We start from the raw sequence: 25,031 nt of genomic DNA, 5'->3' as shown, positions 1-25,031 counted from the left end.
GTAAGACATTGGGAGATATTTTTTCCAATAGTAACATCGCCATTCACAGGGTGAAGGTGTGTAAAGAAGTGGTGTCAACATTAATGTGCAGGCATCCAGCTAGTAGAGGGGTTGTGTATGGTTGAGAAGCAGTGAAGGAAGTGGTTTGCATTTTTGCTGTGGGAGGCTAGGCAATTGGTTGGAGATGTTTGTCAACAAGGTTTGGAAGCACAGTAACCAGCAATAATGGGGTTCCTGGGGTTGTTAGGTTTATGGATTTTGGAAAGCATGCAGAATATGGGTATGCAGGAAGCAGTTAAAGCGAGGAGGGAGATGGATTTGGGAGGGGGATGGGGTGGGAGAGATTTTCTGGGATTGGCCTAAGGATTTGAGTTGAGCTTGGAGGTTATGTCAGACTTCTCGGATGAGATCACTGCAGCAGGATTTGCAGGTGAAAGGATATCTCATGTCAGGTAATCACTGTGCGTGATAGAGTTGGTGCCTTTGTCTGCCAGAAGAATGATAAAATCAAGGTGTGTCTTACGGTTATGGGTAGTTGTTTTTTCCTCTGCTGAGAGAACTGTATTTTGGGGAAGGATCCTAGGCAAGGAGGGTGAGGCCAGGTTGTGGAAATAAGGAATTTCTGGACGGGAACCTTACCCATTTTTCTCCAGAACAGCTTATTTTCCCACCCAGCAGACAGATCACTTTTAAATTGTCTATTTCCTCATTCCACGAGCTACTATGAAGAGTCTAAGAGAGTATAATTTAACCTGAGATGTTGGCAGATAACCTGTTGGTCAGGACATGTTCACTGCTATATCTCTCATCTTGCTGGCCAACTTTTTCTACTCATCATCATCAGTTATCTGCTCTCCATTTTCTGCGATCCATTGCTTCCTTCTTAAGGCTGCTGTATGTTGCACTGTCCATCATGTCATCCAGTATCTGGAATCTCTTCCTTCCTCGCTTCCTTTTCCCTTCTACATAACCTTCTAAAACTGTTTTTATCAGTCTGTCATTCTTTCTTAATATATGCCCAATCCAATTTCTTTTTCTTCTCTTTATTACATCTAGTAACTATCTTTTCTCTCCCACTCTTCTCAGTACCTCTTCATTTTTTACTCTGTCCATCCAACTTATTCTTTCCATCTTCTGCCATGTCCAGATCTCAAAAGCCTTCAGCCTTTCTCTGTCTTTTTTCCTCATAGTCCACGTTTTAGCGCCATATAGAAGAACACTCCATACAAGACATTTTATGAGTCTCTTTCTGAGTTCTCTGTCCAGACCGCTGCAGAAGACTCTCCTTTTCTTATAAAACGCCTCTTTCGCCATTGCTATCCTTGTTTTAATTTCCGTGGTGCACTTCCAGTCGGTGTCTATCCTGCTTCCAAGATTCTTAAAATTTTGCACCTGTTCTAGTATTCCTCCATTCAGCATAATTTTTATTTCCTTATTTCCTCCTAGTGCCAATACTTTTGTTTTATTCGTGTTAATTTTCATTCCATATTTTTTTCCGTTAGTTGCAATGGTGTCCATGCAGTCTCCATTTTTCTACTATTCATATTCAAAGTACAACCCCCATGGTTGAATAAACTGATTACATTGATGTAGTGACCACTGTCACAAATAACATTCACTCCAAGTTTTTGACATATCTCTTTCTTCAGTAATACAGTAACGCAGTCATCTTTGCAATTCACTATGCTAAATATTTCAAAGTGAATATGGCATCCCTTTGAAATTCAGAAAATTAAGTAGAGCTACACAAAAAGATTGTAAACATATTTTGACTATATAATTATGTATAATAACAATAATGGAAGTTCTTGGATGGAAAAATATGTAAAATAATGGAAAGATAACCACTTACCAACAGAGGATTTGGGTATGACACTCAAGAACATGTAATAAAAAACAGTTAACACTATCTTTCAAACACTTGCTCTTTTTCTAATAAGACTACACACATTAACACAAAAATGTACACATTGGGTGTCTGTGTGGTTGTGTGTGTGGATGCATCTACTCTTATTAAAAGAAAAGAGCAAGATCTTGAAACTAGTGTTAATTGTTTTCTATTATGCTTTTCTGTGCGCCACATATGAATCCTCGACAAGTAAGAGTTTACCTTTCCCATATTTTGTGCAATTATAAATTACATTATGAGATTTAAATTGAAAACATAACAATAAAAATTATTGTAAAAATTACATGAAAGAAAAGACTAACATCTAATTACCATCTGCTGAAATGGAAAAATCTGATGTAAGGAAATAGATTTGGAAAATTTACATAGTTTCTTTGTGAAAAGAAACAATCACATTGGAAACAGGAAAAACAGTAAAGAGAAGGAATTCCAGTTCTGGAGGAAAGAGCAAGTTGCTCCAGGCCCTGAACCAGAAGTAAAGTGCATGAATGGAGCTGGTAGTAACATAACTGCTGTTGTCTCCCTACTCTGAAATTTGAATTTTGATTGTTATATATTACAGTTGCTTCATATCTGGTTTCAAGATAGAACTTATTTTCTCTTACATAGATGTACATCTCCCACTTAATTTTTCCAATTTTCCAACTGATTAAGATGCTGGCTGAAAGTTACACGGGCTTTATTTTTATGCCAGGACAATGAGGCTATAGGCTTTATTTTTGTGCTAGGACAATGAGGCTGTGTGTGTGTGTGTGTGTGTGTGTGTGTGTGTGTGTGTGTGTGTGTGTGTGAGTGTGAGTGTGAGTGTGTGTTGTAATTAGTTAGCTACAATATAGAGTGTCTTACACTTCATTTAAGTGTCTGTTGACCCTTCAGTGCCTCAGTCATGTCTTGAATGGTTGCCTTTACACCTAGCATTATTTATTTTATTTTATTTTATTCATTTTATTTTATTCATTCTGTATACCTGCTTCATTTGCTGCTGTTTTGGCAATTGGTAAGGGTGCTCCTGTTTCACACTACATAATAGTATAGAATTTGTACAACCTGAGCAGGAATCACTTCAGTTATGTAAAGCATGCTATAATCAGGTTACAGTACCTTAGCAACAATTGTTGGTAACTTTCCATCCTTTGAGAATGCAGTACGAGGATAATGCATGATGCTGTTGTAGTCATATGGTAACCCAAAAGTTGTAAACTCAGGTTCTTTAGCCTTTATAAAATCGGGATGGTAAGCTGTAACAAAATTAATATTTTCTAATAGTTTTTTGAACAGTTCTAATCTATTACATTTGGATGAGCTCAATCATTTTTGCAAATGTGTGAAAAATAAACAGTTCAGCAAATAAGTAGTTCATTCACATATGAATATTTCATCAGTGGTATTATGCTGAAGAAATTCAGCCCTACACTTCATGGAAAAGAATGATTGGATCAGCCAGATGAGTACACCGCCAGCCTAATAATAATACATTGTTTCCCTTTTGACTTACATGATTGCACCATATTGTCACAGCATAGATTTTACACATCTTTTACAGCCACTCAGAGGTGAACATTACCAGATTATCATGTACAGTTAGACAGTCCTAAAGCTTATGAGCTGACAGCCTTTGAGATATGAATGTTGCTCAGTGTGTTTGATAAAGTTAACAACAGACAAATGTGAGTGGCGGGATAAGGACATTAACTAGAATTCATCAGCAAGCTGTGAAAATCCTGTAGCATGATTCCGGCCTTGTTATATCAAGAGCTGTCCTACTGTACAGTGCAAAGTACAGTGGGGAAGACCATTTGTCATGAATGGCCATCACTAATACTGATGCACTTCACAAATTTTATGGTCCTATCTGTAAGACCAAGGCAGATCATTTTACCATAATACTGTCACTAGAATTGGTACAAGCTGCATTCTATTTTTATATAACCAAGAAGGTGAAATTGTTCCTTGATTTCCTGTAATATTACTGCACTCACAAGTACAAATTAAAAACTTTTTGGACCAACAGTCATGCACACATACACAGTTTTGTAACAACATAACAAAAAATTATTTGCAGCAAAATGTAACAGCTCATTCTTCATATGATAGCTTATCTTTCAAATGACACTAAAGCTAATTCAGGTTGCTTAATTAACAGTTATATTATCAGGTAGTACCCATGTAGATAATTTCACCTTTTGAACACTAAAATTTAATTTTCAATAACATCATGTCCAAGTATTCATCAATATTACTTTCATCCATTGCTAGAAACATATATAATCAGTTTGTTTAGATACAATTGCAACCGTTCAGTTATGAAGGGGGGAGGGGGGGGGGGGGGAGGGAAGAAGGGACTGTTGCTGTCAGCTGCATCGGGACTGTATGTGGAATCAGCGGCGACAAGTGAAAAATCTGTGACAGACCTGGACTCGAACCTGGAATCTCCTGTTTACTAGGCTGTTGCGTTAACCACTGTGCCACCTGGACACAGTGTTTATCAGGAAAGCGTAGACTATTTTGGCACACCTCTTAGCCGACCCACACTCCCATCTAGCACCATCTATCCACAGTCCCTGTCCATGCCCTCCATGCTCATATTTTGAAATTCTCACAGGACATTAGATGTAACTGTGCATCCACACTGAAGGTGGTAGATTTATTACCCATCAACAAAATCAATTATATGAATGTGAGGTGTCTGTTCTTTGGGGCACATCCAAAAGAACAGATGTCACACATTCATATACCAAGTTACCCCCACCCCCAAATTGCAAGAACTTTGTTTTTCAGCAGTCATTAACATTATTAAAAGATGACGAACTTTCGGTTTATTTTCTTTTTTGTGGCAACATTCTCTTACCCCATGCGTTGCAGATACACTGCAGCAGCAATGTGCAATGAATGGTGTGATCTGAAGAGACCTGGTATCTCTTACTGTATATTACTCCAGCAACTGCACTCTAAATTACCATCTGTTCTACTATATAGCATGGACAAGCTTCTAATGTTCACAATATGTGATGTGGTATGGATATACAGGGCTTATTGTTGTCTAACAATAATGGAAATTCCCTGATAGAAAAATACATAAAACAAAGGGAAGGGCAACCACTCACCTATAGAGGACCATTGTGTGAAATATAAAAGCACATAACAGGAAATACTATTCACACCGTAATGTGAACAGGGTTGCCTGTTACATGTTTCTATCTTTACACATCAGTCCACTATAGATGAGTTAATAACCTTTTCATTCTTTTAGACAATGGTGTTTATCACTGTACCCATCACTGTTTGTTTATTTTCAATACATATTTATAATAGTTGCAACAAATCATTTGAAGAATGACAGCATTTTCATGCTATTCTTTCCCAGATATCAGGTTATCACAAGCTGTCCTTTGTCCAAATTTAATAAATCAGGCTTACTCTCTGCTAAGCTATTCACAGTGGTTTCCACAGTGTAGATGTAGTTGTTGATGTGCTAGCATGTCACACATGGATGTAGTTGTTTCTGCAAATCATGTGGTAAGAATTTTCTAATAACCAGAGAGAATCCAAGAAAATCATGGTTTTTGAGCCCAAGGAAGCCAGCAATTTAGCTTAATTTGCAAGTTTCATGAACCAGACTTGTGAGCACTCCAATGTGAAACATGTCAATTAGTTTGTAAACATAATGCATTTTCTCAGTGAAATATTTAGCTCAAGCCAATCATTTTACACGATTGGGCTGTAAATTAATCTTCACTAATTTATTATGCACCACTGGAAGTTAAATACAAGCTGTTGGGCTTATCAAATGTTTGTTGAAGGACATTTACAGTATGAGAAAGTGTAACACACTGCATATTTGATGAAGACATCACAGAAAAAGTTTTATTAATTTGGTTTACAAAAAAATTCGTAAAAATAGTGACAAGATGATTAAATAGAACTAGTGAAGCCCTTCTAACAGAAGAACAATGTGGTTCATGTTCTGATTACATGTTTGTGCTAGAGCAGTTGATTTAACAAAGAAATTAATATACCTAATAACATCCTTGTTAGTCATAGAATATGAAAGGCACTTGATTGTATTATCAGTACTAAATTATGGAAATTAATGGAAGTTAAAAGATATCCCCAATATTTGATAAAGTAATCCTATATAGTAAAAGTTGGGACCAGTCAAGTTAACCGCAAGAGCAAAGTGGTCATAAATCAGAAAGTAAAACAAGAATGCTCCAATAATATTTAATAGACAGGGCAGAGAAAAACTGTGTCATGAAATTTTAACCCTGGATAGCTGATGCCAGTAGGAAGCAAAATTACTAATGTTGTGTAGGCCAATAACACACCATTTTTAAACTATAGAAACTTGGCACCACACAACCCAATTAGAAATGGGATTGCCCTGTTGCCATTCGTTGGTTGACAAGCAGCGCTATGGTTGTCAGTTCACACACACAAACGTCCCTCCATTGTCACTATCCCAATGTGATATGCTCACGTGCTGAATAGGTCTTGCTGTTTGTCTCCACCTCACGTCAGAGCCATTCACACATAAGCTTCGCTTTGGAGCACACACACATCACCTGCAATTTAGTCACACAGTAAGCATGGCAGCACAGTATTCATTTGAACTACAATGAGATACGGTTTTTGTTTATGGACTAGCCAATGGTAATGCGCATGAAGCTCAACGGTTGTATGAGGAACGGTACCCCAAGATGCCACCCACACCCACAAACGTTTACAGCAATTCACCAGCGACTTGGTGAAACAGGCTCTTTACCAGGATATCATGGTCATGCTGACCTTGAACACGACGGGATGCTGCACTTGAAGAGACTGTTCTCGAGTGCTTTGAGGAAGAACCTATGGCAAGTACTCGAGCGGCTGGACACGACTTGGGGGTCACTCATCGGTAAGTCTGGAAGGTTTTGAGGGATGGCAGCCAGCACCCATTTAGTTTCCGGCCTGTCCAAGACATACATCCTGTGGCATACTATGAACACAGGCTAGGGTTTTTCCAGTGGTTTCTGCGACATGCTGTATGAGATCCCAACCTCCCCATCATTGTGTTGCTTACTGATGAGTGCACCTTCCATCGGGATGGCCTTTACAACACTTGAAACGTTCATCACTGGGCAAGGGGAAAACCTCACATCACGTACATCCACAGACACTAGGAATGATTTTTGCTCAACATTTGGGAAGGTATTGTGGGTGAACATCTGATTGGGCTGGTCCGTCTATCCCCTCGCTTACCGGGGAAAATTAGCTTCACTTTTTGCAAGAAACTCTACCCGGTCTGCTGGAAGATGTTCCCCTGGACATACGGCTACACATGTGGTTGCAGCATGATGGAGCACACGCACGTAACAGTCTTGCTGTGTGTGGTTATTTAAAGGAACTCTTCGACGGCCGGGTAATTGGCAGAGATGCTCGTAGGACGTGGCCCCCATGATCACCAGACATGACGCCATCGGACTTTTCCTATGGGGATTCTTCAAGTTTCTAGTTCAACCAACCGAATGCAAACCACCTAGAAACAAAGACGAATTAATGGGTTGCATTCAACATGCTGCAAAATCACATCATGGCAATGCCAGGAATCTTTGAAAGAGTTTAGAAAACCACCGTTCGACATTACCGAGCTTGTGGCATGTGAAAGGGTCGCCAGTTACATCACCTGTTTTAAGTAAAAAATGTCCTAGCTACAAAAAAGGTCCTTTTCAGGGCCTACACAATTTGCAAAAGCCTTTCTGTTCTCAAACTAACAGCTGTTGATGGGTTTGTTCCCAGTACATCTTATCATGAAACTACAATGAATGTGTCAAGACCCTGGTGGATTCACCCACAGGCCCCCAGTGTGGAAGGCTGGTGAGCTACCACCGAGCATGCGGGCGTCCTTCGATATGTCATGATCTCAGGCAGGCAAAGCATTCATGGTCATACATTGTCCAGAGAATCAGGTAACAGGCCAATCCTGTGGCCAATCGGAGCACGTGGCGATAAGTTTCTGTAGTTTTAAAATTGTGCATTCTCCACCTATACAACATTCGTAGTTTTGGTTCCTACTGGCATCAGTTATCTAGGGTTAAAATTTGTAACACAATTTTTCTCCAGCCTGTAGACATAGATGCAGTCACATAGGAGTAGGAAATTACTCTGATAAATAATTCCCAAGGTTTCTAGTGTTCAAGGAGGGTTCTCATGATGAAACAAAGCAAATTGTAACTGGTTCCAAATATGTTCAATTAGGTTTGGTCACCAGATGCAGCAGACCATTCAGTTTGGTTGATTTCTGGATCCTGGAGAAATGTTTTTGTGAGGTGGTTGTGGTGTGTTTATGCATTATTGTTGCGAAAGATAAACATGTCATTGAAATGTTGACTGTACGGCTGAAAAACTAAGTTAAAAGATCCTGTCTTGAGACTGTAAGGTTTCAAATTACTTTTAATAGTGGTGAGAGACATGTACATTTGTACATGATACTGGCCAAAAACATGACTGAGCCACCTCCCTGCTGAACCTATGGGACTGCATGCTTGAGACATGCAATGATACCTGGCTACCTCTACACTCTTCTACAATGATCATCAGACAAATCCTAGAATCACCAATAAGAGAATCTCATGGCATTGTTCCAGGGTCCATTCCGTGCTTTCCCTTGGCCACCTCCTCCAAGCATCAGCAAGTCAGGGGTTTTGTGTTATTTCTATTGGATGCCTATGGGCCAAACTGCTCATGTGGAGATGGATGCATACTGTATGGGCAGACACAGCTTTTCGAGTTGTCTCCTAAAAGGCGATCTGCACTCTCCTTGGGGTACCTATGCACCAAGATTCGTAAGTAGCAGTCATCAGTTAGTGTTATTGACACAAGTCAACCTATATGAGGCACACATTCAATGAACCGTCCGGACAGCTGAGTGCGCCATTTTGGAACATGGGGAGGTTAGCCTAACTCAGACTGAGTTCGCCTCATGTATTAATGATGAGCTGGTGAGCTAACCAATACGGATGTAGTTTTTGGGCAGTTTTCCACATTCAAATATATGAATATTGGGATAGTACCCACATCTGGCCTCAGATACATGCTATACAAACATTTAGAAAATGTTCTCACATTTGTACATAAGGTTTACTCTAGCTGCACAGAGATGGGCTACACAAATTCCATTCTGAGTGATGAATAACAGACTGATTATCATTGGTGATTAGTCTCTTCAAACGCACATTGTTTGTGGGTTTGCATATCATGATAGTAGTTAGTTGTTCTTATATGTAATGATCTATTGTGAAAGAGGTTTCTGACCAGCAGAAACATACACTGTCCATGCATACAGTTCAAATACTGATTTTATTGCGGCATTTAAGTGGTTTCAGCACAGTAATTACAGTGGCAGCTTGAACAAACTACTATAAAGAACAGATGTGGATTTGATCAGTCAGTTGTGAGCCGGCAATGTTAAGTAGTAGGCACTAGACATGCAGTTGTAGTGTGTCAGTGTTGTTGTGGCACAAATCGCAATGAAACAACATCTCTAAATCAAGTATTCAAGACATCCTCCAGAATGTTTTGAGAACATAAAAGTTTGCGCAAAATTTGTGCCACAAACCTTGACTCCCAGAGGGGTGTCGTGTGAGGGGGGGAGGGAGGGGGGGGGGGGACCGAATGCTGCCACAAAAGTCAGACAATTCTTTAAAAAAGTTATCATGGGTGATGCGATTAGTGGTTATCAGTATTGCTGCAACCCGGGGAGTGGGAGTCACTTAGTGTGTGTGTGTGTGTGTGTGTGTGTGTGTGTGTGTGTGTGTGTGTGTGTGTGTAGGAGGCCAGGCACAGAGTGTGAGGAGTGGTCCAGGATGCCTGGAGCTGCAATAACATTTATTTTCCAGGATGAGTTTACAAAATAACAAAGTATCTCTGTGCATCGGACAGTTGACAGGAGTAAGAGTGAACTGCGAAGAAGTGCTGATGAGACATGACATTGAAGCCACAGGCCAGTGGCTGCAGCTGTGTGCTGTGCCAGCCGTAGTGTGGGGATGGGTAGGCATTGCCTCTCCAGACTTTTTGTGGTGCAGTATGACACTCACCTCAGTGCTCTCATAGACAGCCCATCACACAATCAGGTGAGAACAGCCAACTGTGCATAGTCCAGGACATCGGGTTTCGTGAAGACTAGGCTCTGGTCATCCACCTTGGAATGACCATGACTGCAGTAGATTTTCGCAAGTCAGCTAGAAGGCTATGCAAGTGCTCAGTGCCTGGACAGTATGGATATGACAGCATACAGACCACCCACAATTGACCCTCAGTGGGCAGCAACAGTGGACCACAGCTGTGGTTTGCATTAGGTTGGCTGTGTCTTGGTGTTGAAGTCTGCAAGTGGGTATCGGGCAGACCACCATTGATCAGCTTGTCATGGTTTCACTGAAACTCAATAGACCATCACTCTCTCTGGTTCTAATGAAATGGACAGAATGGCAGCAGGACTGGATGTGTTTTTGAGCTCTGAAAGCCTCATTATTTAAAGAGCTGAGCCTGCACCTATGACACAGTGGTTCTGGCTACATGATTAAATTTGCACTCATTTATTGGTACTTGTCAGCACTCCTTGCCTAACTATGGCAAGTCAGTAATTAATCTGGTTTGAAGAGCTTGAGTCTTTCAGCAACATTTGGCTACTGCAGTGGTGTCCTAGTGCTGAAGTTATGGCATGTTGCTTCATACTACCCTGTTGTGTAGCACAGAAGCGTTTGCACTTCTGCTTCCATTGCTCAGAGATTATGTGGCAATGCCCATCTGGTGCCCAACCTTCCACTACATTGGCAAAATGCCTTGTTGACGTACCAACTGACTCACCGCCCCGAGCTAGCCCCCTCACCTCTGAGCTGGCCGGGTAGAACTTCAAAAAATTTAGGCATGTACAATGAAATTATTCAGCAGCATAACAATACAAACCTACCACAAAATGACAGATTGCAGAAATTTGCACAAAGGGTGAACACTTTCGTGACATAACTAACATTTAAGCCAATGTGATATGTGAGTTGAAAAATATCCCAAAGAAGGATTTATCTGACAGTTTCATCTGGTTGTATGAATGTTCTATGCATTAGATTCAAGTGGGGGAGACTATTTAGAACATGTGAAGCATCAAAGTCACCATCTTAACTTTCTCCTTCTTTTTTGAGCAGTTTAGTAACCTAAAGGCTATATGTTCTTCTTAACAAGTGGCACATAGCTTTAGACTGGGATGACAATGACTGTAATGCTAGCACATACAAATGGCTTATCATTACTAAACATTATTCATGTTTTGCTTAGTCACTCAATCTGGAATGTACTGGTTGTTGAAAATTTCATTGTTTCCAGACAACAAAGGGCTAGTTGTGAATGTTCCAAAAATGTATGATTTGGTACAACAGTCCTATGTGAATGAAGGTGTCATTCAAAACAAAAAATAATATGAAAAAGATATGCAAACATTACATGTGTTACAAGTAATTTTAACAAAGTCATTTACAGAGCATTGTCTGCAACTAATCAGATCATGTAAAAAAAAGGTTGCAGCATTTATGAAATGATAAACTGAAATCCTTTCACATGAAAAAGCTTCAGCAATCCAAACATGGTAACTTACAAGCTCAAAATGTAGCAAAGAAAACAGTTATTACTGACTGTACTGATCTGTTTTAGCAAAAATATGCAAATTCATTCAGTATGAAATTAATTTTCATAAAAATGTAGGTGTATCTGTAAAGAAAAGTAATCAGTTACAGTTCTCTCATAGATTCCGCAAGAGATAAATGCATAACTTCATGCTTCGCAGAATATTATGTCACTACCACCATCAGTTTCCTCCACACTGATAATAATACCATGGCAGTTTTGTGTTTGGGGGAAAGGGGGGGGGGGAGAGAAAATCCATAAAATTCTGTTTATGTAAAGTCGTGTTACATTGAATATTTTCAATTTGAAACTTCTGCCATGCAAGTGTCTCATGTTTTTCTCAGCAGTTATTGTTATTGTGAAACAGATTATTTGTGGCCCAAAAATACTCTCCTTCTTCCATTGTGGTGCAGGTTATCAAAAAGATTGGACACCCCTGCTGCATACATTCAATATCCCTTGTTAGTCATGTTTTACCTTTATTTGAACCACTTTGAAATCTTATTAAGCTCTACCTACACATTAGTGCAGACTTTTTAAGATAGTACTTTCCTATATGTAACTGAATCATCTACAAAAAGTCTGAGGTTACTTTGGGGAAAAAATCATATTTGTGCTGTCAGCTTTAAAATTACATGTTTATTCTCTACCACTTTTGATTATTACAATCATCTTCACAGGAGAAAAACAGTGTTCCTCCATCATACATTTTTGTCAAATATAACCCAGCCTTCCTGTAAAGGTGATTGTAACAATCAAAACCAGTAGATAATAAACATACAGTTGTATAGCTGATAGTACAAATATGCTTTCATCATATTATTTAACAGCTGTAGAGAGTCACCTATGAAAAGCTCTGAGGTTACTGTTAATATTGTCTGACAGGTCACCCAGAGTGCCAATATACTTTCCTGGAGCAAGCCTAAAGTTACTTCTATATCTGTTGATGATTCACCATCCCAGATAACATGCTGCATCTTCCCTACCAAGAGAGCTTGAATTCATTCAACCTCCTATATTCACTATATTGACTAATTACCATACTAATGTTTATTTTCAATAATAAACATTAGTATGGTAATTAGTCAATTAATTACCATACTAATGTTTCTTTTCAATAATAAACATTAGTATGGTAATTAGTCAATTGCTTTTTGGAAGTCAAGAAATATGGCATGCACCTGATTGCATAAATCCATAGCCTTCACAAAGTCATGTGAAAAAAGTGAGAGTTTGGTTTTGTATGAACAATTTTTTTCAAAATCCAAGCTGGGTAGCAAGGATGGAATCATTCTGTTCTAGATAACTAATCGCATTTGAGCTCCAAATATTTTTTAAGATTCAAAACTGAGGTGCAAAAGTCATGGGATAGGGATAAACACACATACAGATGGCAGTAGTATTGCATACAAAAGGTATAAAAGGGCAGTGCATTGGTGGAGCTGTCCTTTGTAATCACGTGATTTGTATGAAAAGTTGTCTGACTTGATCACAGCCACACGATGGGAATTAACAGACGTTGAATGTGGGACACTCCATTTTGGAACTCATTAGGGACTTCAATATTCCAAGATCCACAGTGTAAAGAGAGTGCCAAGAACACCAAATTTCAGGCATTACTTCTCACCATAGACAACAAAGTAACCAATGGCCTTCACCTAACGACCAAGAGCAATGGCATTTACATAGAGTTGCCAAAGCAAACATACAAGTAACAATGAGTGAAATAAAAGCATAAATCAATGTGGGACATATGACAAACATATCTGTGAATACAGTGTTGTGGAATTTGGCATTAATGGGCTATGGCAGCAGATGAATGATGCAGGCACTTTTGTTAACAACACGACATCGTCTGCAGCACCTCTCCTGGGCTCATGACCGTATCAGTTGGATCCTAGCTGAGTAGAATACAATGGCCTGGTGGAATGAGTCCCAATTGTGGTTGGTAAGAGCTGATGATAAGATTCAAGTGTGGCGCAGATTCCACAAAGCCATAAACCCAAGTTGTCTACAACGTGCTGAGCAAGCTGGTGGTGGCCCCATAATGGTGAGTGCTGTGTTTACGTGAAATGGTCTAGGTCCTCTGCCCTGTTCAGTTACTTGGAGACCATTTGCAGCCATTCATGGACTCCATTTTCACAAATAATGGTGGAATTTTTATGAATGACAATGCACAATTTAACCGGGCCACAGCTGTTTGTGACTGGTTTGAAGAACATACTGGACAGTTCAAGCAAACGATTTGGCCACCCAGATTGCCTAACATGAATCCCATCGAATATTATGGGACATAATCAAGAGGTTATATTATGCACAGAATCCTGCACCAGCAACTCTCTCACATTTGTGGGTGACTTTAGAGGCAGCATGGCTCAATATTTCTGCAGAAGACTTCCAGTGCCTTGTTGAGTCCATGCCGCATCAAGTTGCTGCAGTATGTTGGGAAAAAGGAAGTCAGACACAATATGAGGAGGTATCCCATGACTTTTGTCATCACTCTGACATGATAATAGGAGGTATTCCATGACTTTTGTCACCACAGTGTATAGCAGATCAATCTCAAGCATTCTGGGTGGTAGTTTTTGAATCTCTGCCGCTTCCCTTCTTTTGACAGATGTGACCTGTGCTTTCTTCCAATGTTGGGAACACTTTTTTGTGCAAATTATTTACTGTCGATATAACAGTATATGTGGGCTAACTAAGCTGTAAATTCTGTATTGTACTTAACAGGGATTACATTAGGCCTTGGTGTTATGTTTAGTTTACGTGGTTCAGCAGTTTTCAATGCCACTGACAGTGTTATCTATTCCACTTGTCTTTCCAGTTGTATTATAATTATATTTGGAAAGTGCTTCCATACTGTCCTTTTCAAAGGAACCATGTAAACAGAGTTCAGCATTTCTGCTTTTGTTTTATTACCCAATATTTCAGTTCCTATGTCGTCTATGTGCACCTGGACAATTTGTTGTGTCTGTAAGGAGTAATGAGGAAGAGTTTTAGCAGCTAAATTAGAGTATAACTATTCCATAATATGTTACAGATAAAATTTCAGGACACATTTATGTGTGACAGTTTTGTAATAAATTTTGCTAACTGTGCAATAGTTTAGTATAACAATTTTAAACCTTACCCTTATCCATATTGTCCCAGTAAATCTTCACAAAATCATCTCTGTCAGGTCTTGCTTGCTCATGAAGTAAACCCAGTACATGTAGAAGTTCATGCTGAATTGTTCCCACCTGATCAAAACATTCTGGGGACTGTAAATTCAATGTATGAGCTTGAGCTGTTGCACGATAGCCAACCATTGAATAACACCCATCTCTCTTTTTCGTCAAGAAAATATATTGCTTCTGCTTCTCCTGCTTTGTGAATTTGACACATGTTTTATTTTCAATACCCTCCATGGCTTCAGTAACCATATTTTCTTCCTTCTTTGCTAAAACAAAGTATTACATTTAATTTATTATTTAGTTTTGTGATGAGCACGAGTAAATTCAAAAGAGAATAATTTTGTAGAAGAGTTCTGGTATAAGGTAAATACTCTGGATTAAAGGAGGCCACTCACAAAAAAGCAGAAGTGTTGAGCAGTTGAGAGGCACACACAAAAAAGACAGAAAACCCACATGGTGCTAGTTGTACACACAATGTCAGAGCTGGAGTTGAGCAGGTGGAATACAATGGGTGCGGATTGTTTTGGGTAGGAAATGTGGAGGGAGTGAGCTGGGAGGCAGGCAGAAAGGTTGGGGGTGAGTGGCTAATGGCTTGGAGGGAGATAGTCAATTTACCGACTGGGAATGTGTGAGGTGCTCAGGCTCACAGGCTAGGCACATGATGCACAGTTGTCAGAGCCGGGAGGGGGGCACATGCTGAAGGTGATGTATGAAGGAAGGGGAAACTGTTAGGTGGAGGGTGTGGAGACAGTGTTCTACTGTTGCAAGTATAACTCTCATCTGCATAGTTCAGAGAAGCTGGTAGTGGTATGAAGGATCCAGATTGCCCAGGTTATGAAGCAGCCACTGAAATTGAGCATGTTATGTTTACCTGGATGTTGTGCTACCAGGTGGTCAATTCTGTTATTGGCAACAGTTTGGTGGCGGCCACTCATTCTGGTGGACAGCAGGTTGGTAGCCATACCGACACAGCACAGTTGGTATATGACATGGCTGCTTTCACCCAGCCTATGATGAGGTAGGATAAGCCTGTGACAGGACTGGAATAGAAAGCATTGGGTGGGTGAACTGGGCAGGTCTTGCACCTTTGTCTTCCACAGGGATATGATCCCTGTGACAATGGGTTGGGAGTGGAAGTGACATAGGAATGGACTAAGATGTTAGGATGTTATGTAGGTTGTGTGGGCAGTGGAACACCAGTTTAGGAGGGGTGGGAAGGAACTTGGGTAGAATGTCCCTCATTTCAGGGCATGATGAGAGATAATGAAAGCCCTGACGAAGGATGTGGTTCAGTTTTTCCAGTTCTGGGTGATACTGGGTGATAAGGGAAGCACTCCTTTGTAGCTGATTATTGAGGGTGGTGGGAGATTGGGAGTGTGAGGATAAAATATGGGAAATCTGATTTTGGACTAGGTTTGGGGGATAGTGCCTGTCTGTGAAGGCCTTCAGAAGTCTTTGAGCATACTGGACAAAGGAATTCTCGTCACTGCAGACACATTGTCAAGGATGACCAGGCCATATGGGAAGGACTTTTTGGTGTGGAAGGGATGTCAGTTGTTGAAATGCAGATACTGTTGGCGTTCAGTGTGTTTAATGTTGACGGATGTGGGGGTGGAGCCATCATGGAGATGAAGGTCAACATCCAGGAAGGTGGCAAGTTGGGTTGAGGAGGATCTTGTGAAGTGGATGGAGAAGGTGCTGAGGTTTCCCTTTCCTCCATTCTGTCACCTCCCGCCAAATCACATCCCCACGAAATTTTCAGCATGCACCACTGCCCCACTGGCTGTGACAATTGTGCTTCACATGCCTAGCTGCCTAGCCTGTGCACCTCCCCCCCCCCTCCCCCCCCTCTCCTACTTGCATTCTTGCATTCCCAGCTGGCAAACTGGATGCCTCCCTCTGAGCCACCAGCTCCCCCCCCCCCCCCCTCCCCTCAGCACACCATCCAACACAACCCAAACTCCAGTCTAGCCCACCTGCCATAATGCAGCACTGGCACTGTGTGCACAGCCGGTGCCCCACGTAGGGGCATAGGTGTGTGAGTGTGGGGAGGTGAGGTACGTGTGCTTTTTCTTTGTGTATTTGTACTTTTGCTCAAAAGCTAGCAAGTTTTCTTTCTTTTTTGTGTATGCTTGTTGATGACTCAATGCTTCTGATTTCTGGTGAGTGGTCTCCTTTCCTCAAAATAATTACAACTGAATTCAAAGAGAGTGAGGTCAGTTTTATTGCTCTTGTGACCTAAGTATATTGAGTTCTCATGTTGGATCGAGTATGTGTGATGAATATGGGAAAGTGAGGGAGAGGTAAGCACTGAGAAAGAGAGGTAGTACAGGATGTGGATAGGAATATGACAAAGGAAAAGTTCACTCTGCTGCTGATACAACATTGACGCACACTGTAATTTAACAGGACTAGATTTTCACACGGGAGTAGATGATAAATGCATATACTAAAGTACTCAACGAACTGCAATTTTTTATGTTGTATATTGATGGTTTTACTTTTGTGCCACATACATTAATCACTGTTTAACATCACCTGAGAAATTTAATGACCTGCAGTACAAAGTTCATCATTTCGTTCCTTATGAAAAATTATGATTCTGAACAGATTGTAACTTTGTGTATATATATGTTCCTCTTCAGTCATTTCAATATTTTTAAATTTGGGAAGACAGAAGTTTGTTTTGCTGATGCAATTTTTGTATAAAATACTCAGAACACTCAAATGGAAGTTTCTGAAAACCATTATGAAATGATGTTGTCAAATGTAATGAAACAATAGGTAACCAGTTGCATAGTGAAAATGTAATTTCTTTGCCACTTTTGGGCACTTAGTGCCTTTCCTCTGAAGGCTGTACAGGAAAATACACCACAAATAAGTAGGACTCAGATAATAATATTAAAATTAGAGACAAAAAGATTAAAAATTTAAAGGTAAAAAATGGTACATGCATTACATGCAAGTGTCAATATTAAGAATGTATAGAAAGTTTGTTTTTTTTCCGTTTAGTAACTAATTATTTAGGAATGAAGGAGATGACTCACTGAAAGGCAGAAGTGACACACACACACACACACACACACACACCGTCTCCCTGTACTCAACTGAGCACAGAAAAAGCTAGCAAAGCTCTGTACCTTATGTTTGTGTACCTATCAACAACATAGCGCTTCTGCCTTTCAGTGTGTCATCTTCTTTGTCAACAATAACATGCATACAGCAAAATGCCATGGTTCTAAAAAATATACAGGAGCAGTAAGTAATACAATACTGAATATGTTAATACAATAATAGCTCTTAGGTGCTTACATGTGGTTCATACTGTCTGTACAAAATTAGTATAAAGAAATGAAATAACAAGTGCCAGCACAGGAGCTTATCAGCCAATGACATGCATATCTTGAAGTTGGGGGTGAAAGTATGATAAAATAATATAATAAGGTAACTATAGTTGTCCTAATGCTTACACAAAATTGTAAGTAAGTGGATATAAGAAGTATATTGAGTAATATAGAAACCTAATGATAAATCAAATAAGTTAATATTGACAACAAGTGGCACTATGGATGGGGAATTTGGGAACTAATCTCCATACAGCTGTAGTGAGGTCAGTAGCATGCTTATAGGGAACCTTTCAACAAAAGCAAAGTGCAAAGGGCGTCATGGGGTGGAGCTTGCACCTGGAGTAGGTGGAGAGACTATTCTCCATCGTTAGCTAATATTAAGTATCAGAAAGTGACTGTAGAGGAAAAGAAGCATGGGCACAGTTATATAATAATGAAATAACTAGTAATGGAAGATATGCATGTTGCAAGTACGTTTTGTGAAAGAATTGTATTTATCAGCGTATAAGACACAGGACTTTCAGAGGCAAACATACTAATACCAAATGTACACAGAGCAGTACTGAACAGAAGATATCCACAATCTTCTCTTCAGTACTGCTCTGTGCACATTTGGTCTTAGTATGTTTGCATCTAAAAGATCTATGTCATATATTGATATTCATGACATGCTCTACACATTATTTAAAAAATGACAAATGTAATGTTGTAGCTTAAAGCATTTTAACCCTTGTCTTGAAGATGGTCCATGACTGAAACTGGTCAATATTTGGATTTAAAATGAAAGCAGCTGATAGTCAAATGTGTGTTTTATACATTAATAAAAATTGTATGATACTGTAAGTTTCAGAACATATCAGTGAGTTGGTGTAGAGATGTTAATAGCTTGGCAGCAGGAGATACACCAACACAAACAGCGCACAAGATGCATCAAGGAGAGAGAAGGAGCAATTAGTGCACATGGAGAAACAATTCCTAGTCAATAGGTAAAACGAAGACTCAAAATAAACTATAGGTAAAAGGAAACATGGGCATTGTTGTACACTTTTGATACAGTGGAATAACTAGTTCAGAAATGTATACAAACTAAGAAATACATTCTTGAAGTTAATATAACTAGTGATATTCGCATAAGGTGTCTGGAATAATCACAATAGGTTTAGTTATCTGACCAGGGATCAATAAAAGTGCTTATTGGATTTAATCATTAACTGTAACTGCAGAGCAAAGCATCTCTAACTTTAAGAATAGATTGTCTATAGATCATTTGCAATAATAAATGGTAAACTACCTGACAATGTAAGTGGCTAACCACTTAGAATGGGAAATGTTTCACTACTTACAACTGCATATGTCTAATAATCTGTAGCTATATATGATCAACTCACTGCATAAAAAAAGCTGCAAAACTAACTACCTGCAACAAATGTACTGATAATAAAAAGTGGACTATTCATAGATGTAAGCAGTTTTTTCATTGTGACTGTATATAGCTAACAGCAAATAAATGCAACAGTGTATGGCCAAGCTATGTGTGTAAAATACTACAAAAAATTCATTGGTTATGAATAGAAAATTAGTGACTATCTGCATACAGCCACTTCTGAGAATTACCAAACTAGCATACTGATCACAACCTAATGATTGCAGCTTACTAAATATAGCTACAAACAAATAGCTGTAGTAGCAACTGTAACTTACATATGGGCAAAATTCTAACTATGAAAATTAATAGGCTCATATAATTAACTATCTACACCTAGGGAATCCAATTATACACAAGATTCTGCTTGTACAGCACTGCAATCATAAGAGACCAACAATAGGACCAATAACAAGAAAAATGTAAGGGGGGCAGGGGCGAAGGGAGGCAGATGGGTCTTTGGGAGGGTAGGGGTGGAATTGGGGAAGGGGCAAATTAGTTTCAAATATACAAAAGAGGGGGAGGAGAGAGAGAGAGAGAGAGAGAGAGAGAGAGAAAAGTTAAACTATATATGCAAAACTGTGTGAGCTAACTTAACTGTGTGAGCTAACTTGGGAGTTGGAAGGGGGGGGGGGGGGGGGGGGAGAGAGTGTGTGGCAGGCTGGGAGGAAGAGGTGTGATGAGATGATAAACCATGTGGGAAATGGAAATGGATGGTGGAGTGGGATGGAAAACAACTAAGATAATACATGCCCATATCAGAACCTTAGAACACAAAGACAAAAAAAGGAGTTAAAAGTGACTACATATTAAATCAAATCAATGGATGGAAAGACAGCCAAAAACATGACTCCCTCTTGGAGAAAGGTCCATAAAATACGCCGTAGAGGAAACAGAGGTCCTGAACTAAAGATTAAATGTCCTTCACCATATTGCTGCAACAGATAAAAAGTAAAATGCAGTCGACAGCCTGTGCATCGTACACTAAAATGGCTGATAACTCAGACAGCAAACATAAATTAGAACACAAGTGATTAAAAAAATGGCATTCAGTCAGGAAATGGTGAACCAGTGAAGGTCAACAACAATGAGCATGAAGTGGTGAGGGATCACCACTTAACAAAAGGCAATGGCTAAAACAATAGTGTCCAATATGCAACCTAGCTAAAATGATCTCCTCATGGCGAAAGGACCAAGAGGAGGTCAGCAAAGCTGCTGGAAGAGGTTTAGTTCCCCAGAGGTTGTTCCCATGAAGGGAAAACCAGTTGTGATGCCAAAGGGACACCATCTGCTGACAGACATCAACACAGAGATCATCAGAGGGAAGGGAAGAACTAATGGGTCAGGGTAGGAGGAATGCAGCCTCATTTCCCATCAGACCAATGTGACCAGGGAACCACATAAGCACCACAGAGGCTAGATCAAGAGTGAGCAAATGGAAACTTTCTTGGACCCATTGCACTAAAGGATGGACTGTGTACAGCATACAAGAGGCTCTGAAGGGCACTGAGACAGCCAGAGCAAATGATACAATTGAAAAACCTGTGTCACTGCATGGCTTGATACAGGGCAAAGGGCTCTGCTGCAAATACTGAGCAGTGTTCCAGAAGATGATACCAAAAATTATCAGTGCCAAAGACGAAGGCACACCTGACCCCACAATCACTCCAAGAAACAGCAGCATACACAAATGTACTATCGTGAAGCTGTGTGTGAAAGTCAAGAAACTTATGGTGATAGAGTGAGTCTGGAGTAGTGTCCTTAGCAAATGAAGTCCAAGTTGAACACGGGCCACCACATGAAGCTAAGGGAAAGTGGCAGGTACCGTGAAGTTAAACTGCCAGAGCAACAACCAAAAGTGAACTACAGGATGTAACATAAAAGAGGGAAGCACCCCATACTGGCAATCAAAAGAGTCATCAAAGACTGAGGCATAGGATAGGTGGCCAGGCATAGCAGACAAACGGCGTGCTTACCTGCTGATGAGAATATCATGTCAGTATGACAGCAGTAGTTTGGACAGCTTCTGCATGCAGACTCTCAACTCAGCTGTAAAAGGTGGTGGCCGAACAGATGCCACAAAGGTGGATTCTTTTTAAATGGCGAAAGATGGACAGATGTGCAGATCCATAGAAGAAACACCCACAGTCTATTTTCGAACAGACAAGGAATTGGTACAAACAGAGGACGGTGGTCTGATCAACTCCGCAGGATCTACCACTGAGGAAACACAGGATATTGAGGGACCGGGTACAGTGGACGGCCAGGTAAGACATGTGGGAGGTCTAAGAAAGTTTCCTATCGAACATGAACTGCAGGAATTTCACGGTCTCAGTGAATGAAAGGACAGCAGGCCCAAGATGTAATGGTGGCATAAGAAACTCATTGTGGAGCTATAAATTCATACGAACAGTTTTGTCAGTGGAAAAGCCATTGTCGATGCTCCATGAGTAAAGATGATCAAGACATGGCTGAAGACAGCACTCAAGGAGACAAGTCCATGAAGAACTGCAATAGATTGCAAAAATCGTCAACAATAATGGAGTCAGAGATGCCCAGTGGGAGACAGGCCATAATAGGGTTAATGGGGATTGCAAAGAGGACAATGCTCAGGACAGAACCCTGAGGCACACTGTTTTCCTGGATAAAGGTGTCTGCCAAGGCAGAACCCACACGTACCTTGAAAACTCTATCTTTTAAAAATTCCTGAAGGAAACGGTTCAGGTGGCCTCGGAAGCCCACATGTAGAGTGTCCTCCAGCAAGTGTCATATGCTTTCTCCAAACAGAAAGACACAGACACAGTCTGGTTCTGGTATTTCCACAGAAAACCATTCATGACATGGATTGACAACATGACGAGATGGCCATGTGCAGAACAGCGCATTCAAAATCCACATTGTGCAATGGTTAGTAGACTGCGAGACTTAAGCCACCATACCAGACAGGCATGAATCATGTGTTCCATCACCTTGCAAACACAGATGGTGAGTGAAATGGGGAAGTAGCTAAAAGGAAGGTGTTTGTCCTTACCCGGTTTAGGTATGGGTATGACAGTGGCTTCACACCAGCATCTGGAACATGTGCCATCTGCCCAGATGCGATTGTACGTATGAAGGAGAAGGTGCTTGCCCACAAGAGAAAGGTGCTGTCACATCTGAATGTGAACATCATCCGGTCGTGGGGCAGAAGGTCAGAAGAAGTGAGAGCATGATCTAGCTCCCACTTAGTAAAGGAGACAGTGTGGCATTCATGAATCTGAGAGTAAAAAGGCGTCACCCAAGCCTCCTCCAATGGAAGAAAGTGGGAGATAGGGGGTGAAGCTCAAAATCTTCACAAAATATCAGCGCTATTGGAGACAGCAATAGGGTCCACTATTACATCGTCTTCTATGGTCAGGCTGAAAATTGGGGACTGGGCCTCGGTTCCAGAGAGCTGACAGAGGTTGGCACATACAATGGAGGAGGGAGTGGAACTGTTAAAGGTACTAGTAAATTAAATCCAGCTAGCTTTTTTACTATCTGAATAATGTGACGATACTGTGCACACAAACATTGAATGCACTTTGGCATCATAGGGTGATGGTTAAAAACATGGAGAGCACGTCTCCATGTGGAATTGCATCACGGTACACCTCAGTTAATAGCGACACCGTGTGGTAAAGATGAAGTGTGAGGATTGCAACATTCTGCAGCAGTAAGAATAACATTTCTGAGGTATTCTACCTGGTCATGGCAACTGGGGAAATGTTCATCGAAGGTTGCCAGGGAGGGGTAAAGCCACCAGTCAGCCCTAGAAAGCTGCCAGTTGGGTTTGCATGTGGGGGGAGGAGGGGGGAGGGGGGGGGGGGGGGGGAAGAGTAGGAGTCAGCAAACAGATAGCATATGAAAAATGGTTGCTCGAGTATGTGTCAGAGAGAATGGACCATTCGAGATGACAGGCTAGCTGGGAAGTGCAGAACGAGAGGTCCAAATGGGAATAGGTATGTGTGGGGTCTGAAAGGAATGTGGGTGCTCCAGTGTTAAGGCAAATGAAACTGAGTTTATTGAGAAGGTCAGCCAAGAATGCATCTTTTGGACAGGTTCTGGGACACGCCCAAAGGGGATGGTGTGCATTAAAGTCACCCAGCAGCAAAAAGGGGTGAGAGGAGTTGCCCAATAAGCTGAAGGAAGTCTGTCCTAGTGACACTGAATGACAGAGGGATGTAGATGGTACAATCAGAAAAGGTGAAGCGAGGAAGGAGATGCAGACTGCAAGAGCTTGCAGCCATGTGTTCAGTGAGATGGTTTGACTGTGAACATCATCCTGGATTAGCAGCATGACTCCCCCCATGAGACAGAATGCCGTCCTCAGGGGGAAGGTCAAAGTAGACCAGAAAGCAATGCAAGAGGTCAGAGCAGTCGAGAGGATGCAATTTTGTTTCCTGGAGGTAGAGAACAAGTGCATGCTGCAATTACAAAAGCAGAAATAATTTCTCCTTGTTGGAACTAATTCCATGGATGTTCTATTGGAGGAGAGTCATGATGGGGAAAGGGGAGGAGGGAAAAAATGAATGGTTGTCAACTTGGTGGCTGCTGAGTGCCAGCCTACAAAGACTCTCTCCTACAGGGCACAGAGTCTGGAGGATCCTGTTCCATTAGATCTACAGAGGCATCAGCATTCTCCCTTGGTCAGTCTGCAGATTCCAGGGTAGAAAAATGGTTGGCGCTGCACACTGGCAACACGGACGTCGGGCAGGTGGTGGTATCATGCAGCGACACTGTTGAGGAGGTTCTCCGAGTTGGCGAAGGAGAAAACCATTAGATTTTGTTCGATTTCTTGAAGCCTTTGCAGTTGGTAGATGAAGATTTAGTTTTTTTGGCTGGAAAGACATAAAAAGTCTTCGCAGGAGTATTCTTTCTGTCCTGTTCGGCCTGCTGGTTGTGGAGCAGGTGATTTCGCTGCAGGACATGAAAATTTGATGGCTTGTTGCATAGCTGGAGGAGACAGGGATGCTACCATGACACTGGGTGGTTTTACAACCACAGAGCAGAATTTGAGGTCGCAAGTCTGGGTGACCATGTCCGTCATGGCAGGAATGGTACCATAAGTGCGGACACTTCAAGAAAGGCGTTACGCAATACGGAGAGGTTTATTATCGAAATTACGAGAGAGCACATTCCGGGAAGAGATGGGCAACATATTACTACCGCCCACATATATCTCGCGTAATGATCACAACGAAAAGATCCGAGAAATTAGAGCAAATACGGAGACTTACAAGCAGTCGTTCTTCCCACGCACAATTCGTGAATGGAACAGGGAAGGGGGGATCAGATAGTGGTACAATAAGTACCCTCCGCCACACACCGTAAGGTGGCTCGCGGAGTATAGATGTAGATGTAGATGGTAAATTGCAGGGCTTTCTACTAGCCAACAACTTGGGAGCAACAGGGAAGAACTTTTTGCTTCACTCATATCTCCTGGATGGCCCACTTATCAAGATACACAGGACATTCTCAGGATGAGGTTGCATTGACGCCATTGC

At 40.9% G+C, this 25,031-nt stretch overlaps 1 protein-coding gene across 1 annotated transcript; it reads right to left on the bottom strand.

Annotated features, from left to right (window-relative positions):
- Positions 1 to 12,274: 12,274 nt before the first annotated feature.
- Positions 12,275 to 24,565, bottom strand: LOC124596386 (seminal metalloprotease 1-like). The gene is made up of 6 exons (XM_047135512.1): positions 24,503 to 24,565; positions 19,698 to 19,802; positions 19,472 to 19,500; positions 17,292 to 17,473; positions 14,694 to 15,002; positions 12,275 to 12,294 (listed from the first exon to the last, which is right to left on the bottom strand). Exons 1-6 carry the CDS (start codon positions 24,563 to 24,565, stop codon positions 12,275 to 12,277), a joined length of 708 nt encoding a protein of 235 aa, XP_046991468.1.
- Positions 24,566 to 25,031: the final 466 nt, after the last annotated feature.

The sequence above is a fragment of the Schistocerca americana genome, chromosome 1 (assembly GCF_021461395.2).
Source record: "Schistocerca americana isolate TAMUIC-IGC-003095 chromosome 1, iqSchAmer2.1, whole genome shotgun sequence".
Taxonomy (NCBI): Eukaryota; Metazoa; Arthropoda; class Insecta; order Orthoptera; family Acrididae; genus Schistocerca; species Schistocerca americana.
Note: the sequence above shows the minus strand (reverse complement) of the source record. Positions and strands in the feature narration are given on the sequence as shown.

What these genes read in the sequence shown, in the direction of transcription:
- LOC124596386 (XM_047135512.1), bottom strand. Translation starts at nt 24,565, where the DNA reads ATGGTCACCCAGACTTGCGACCTCAAATTCTGCTCTGTGGTTGTAAAA. An exon ending in TAAAACCACCCAGTGTCATG is followed by an intron (nt 19,803 to 24,502) that starts GTAGCATCCCTG and finishes TAATTTTCATAG; the next exon opens with TTAGAATTTTGCCCATATGT. An exon ending in TTTGCAGCTTTTTTTATGCA is followed by an intron (nt 17,474 to 19,471) that starts GTGAGTTGATCA and finishes AATGGTTTTCAG; the next exon opens with AAACTTCCATTTGAGTGTTC.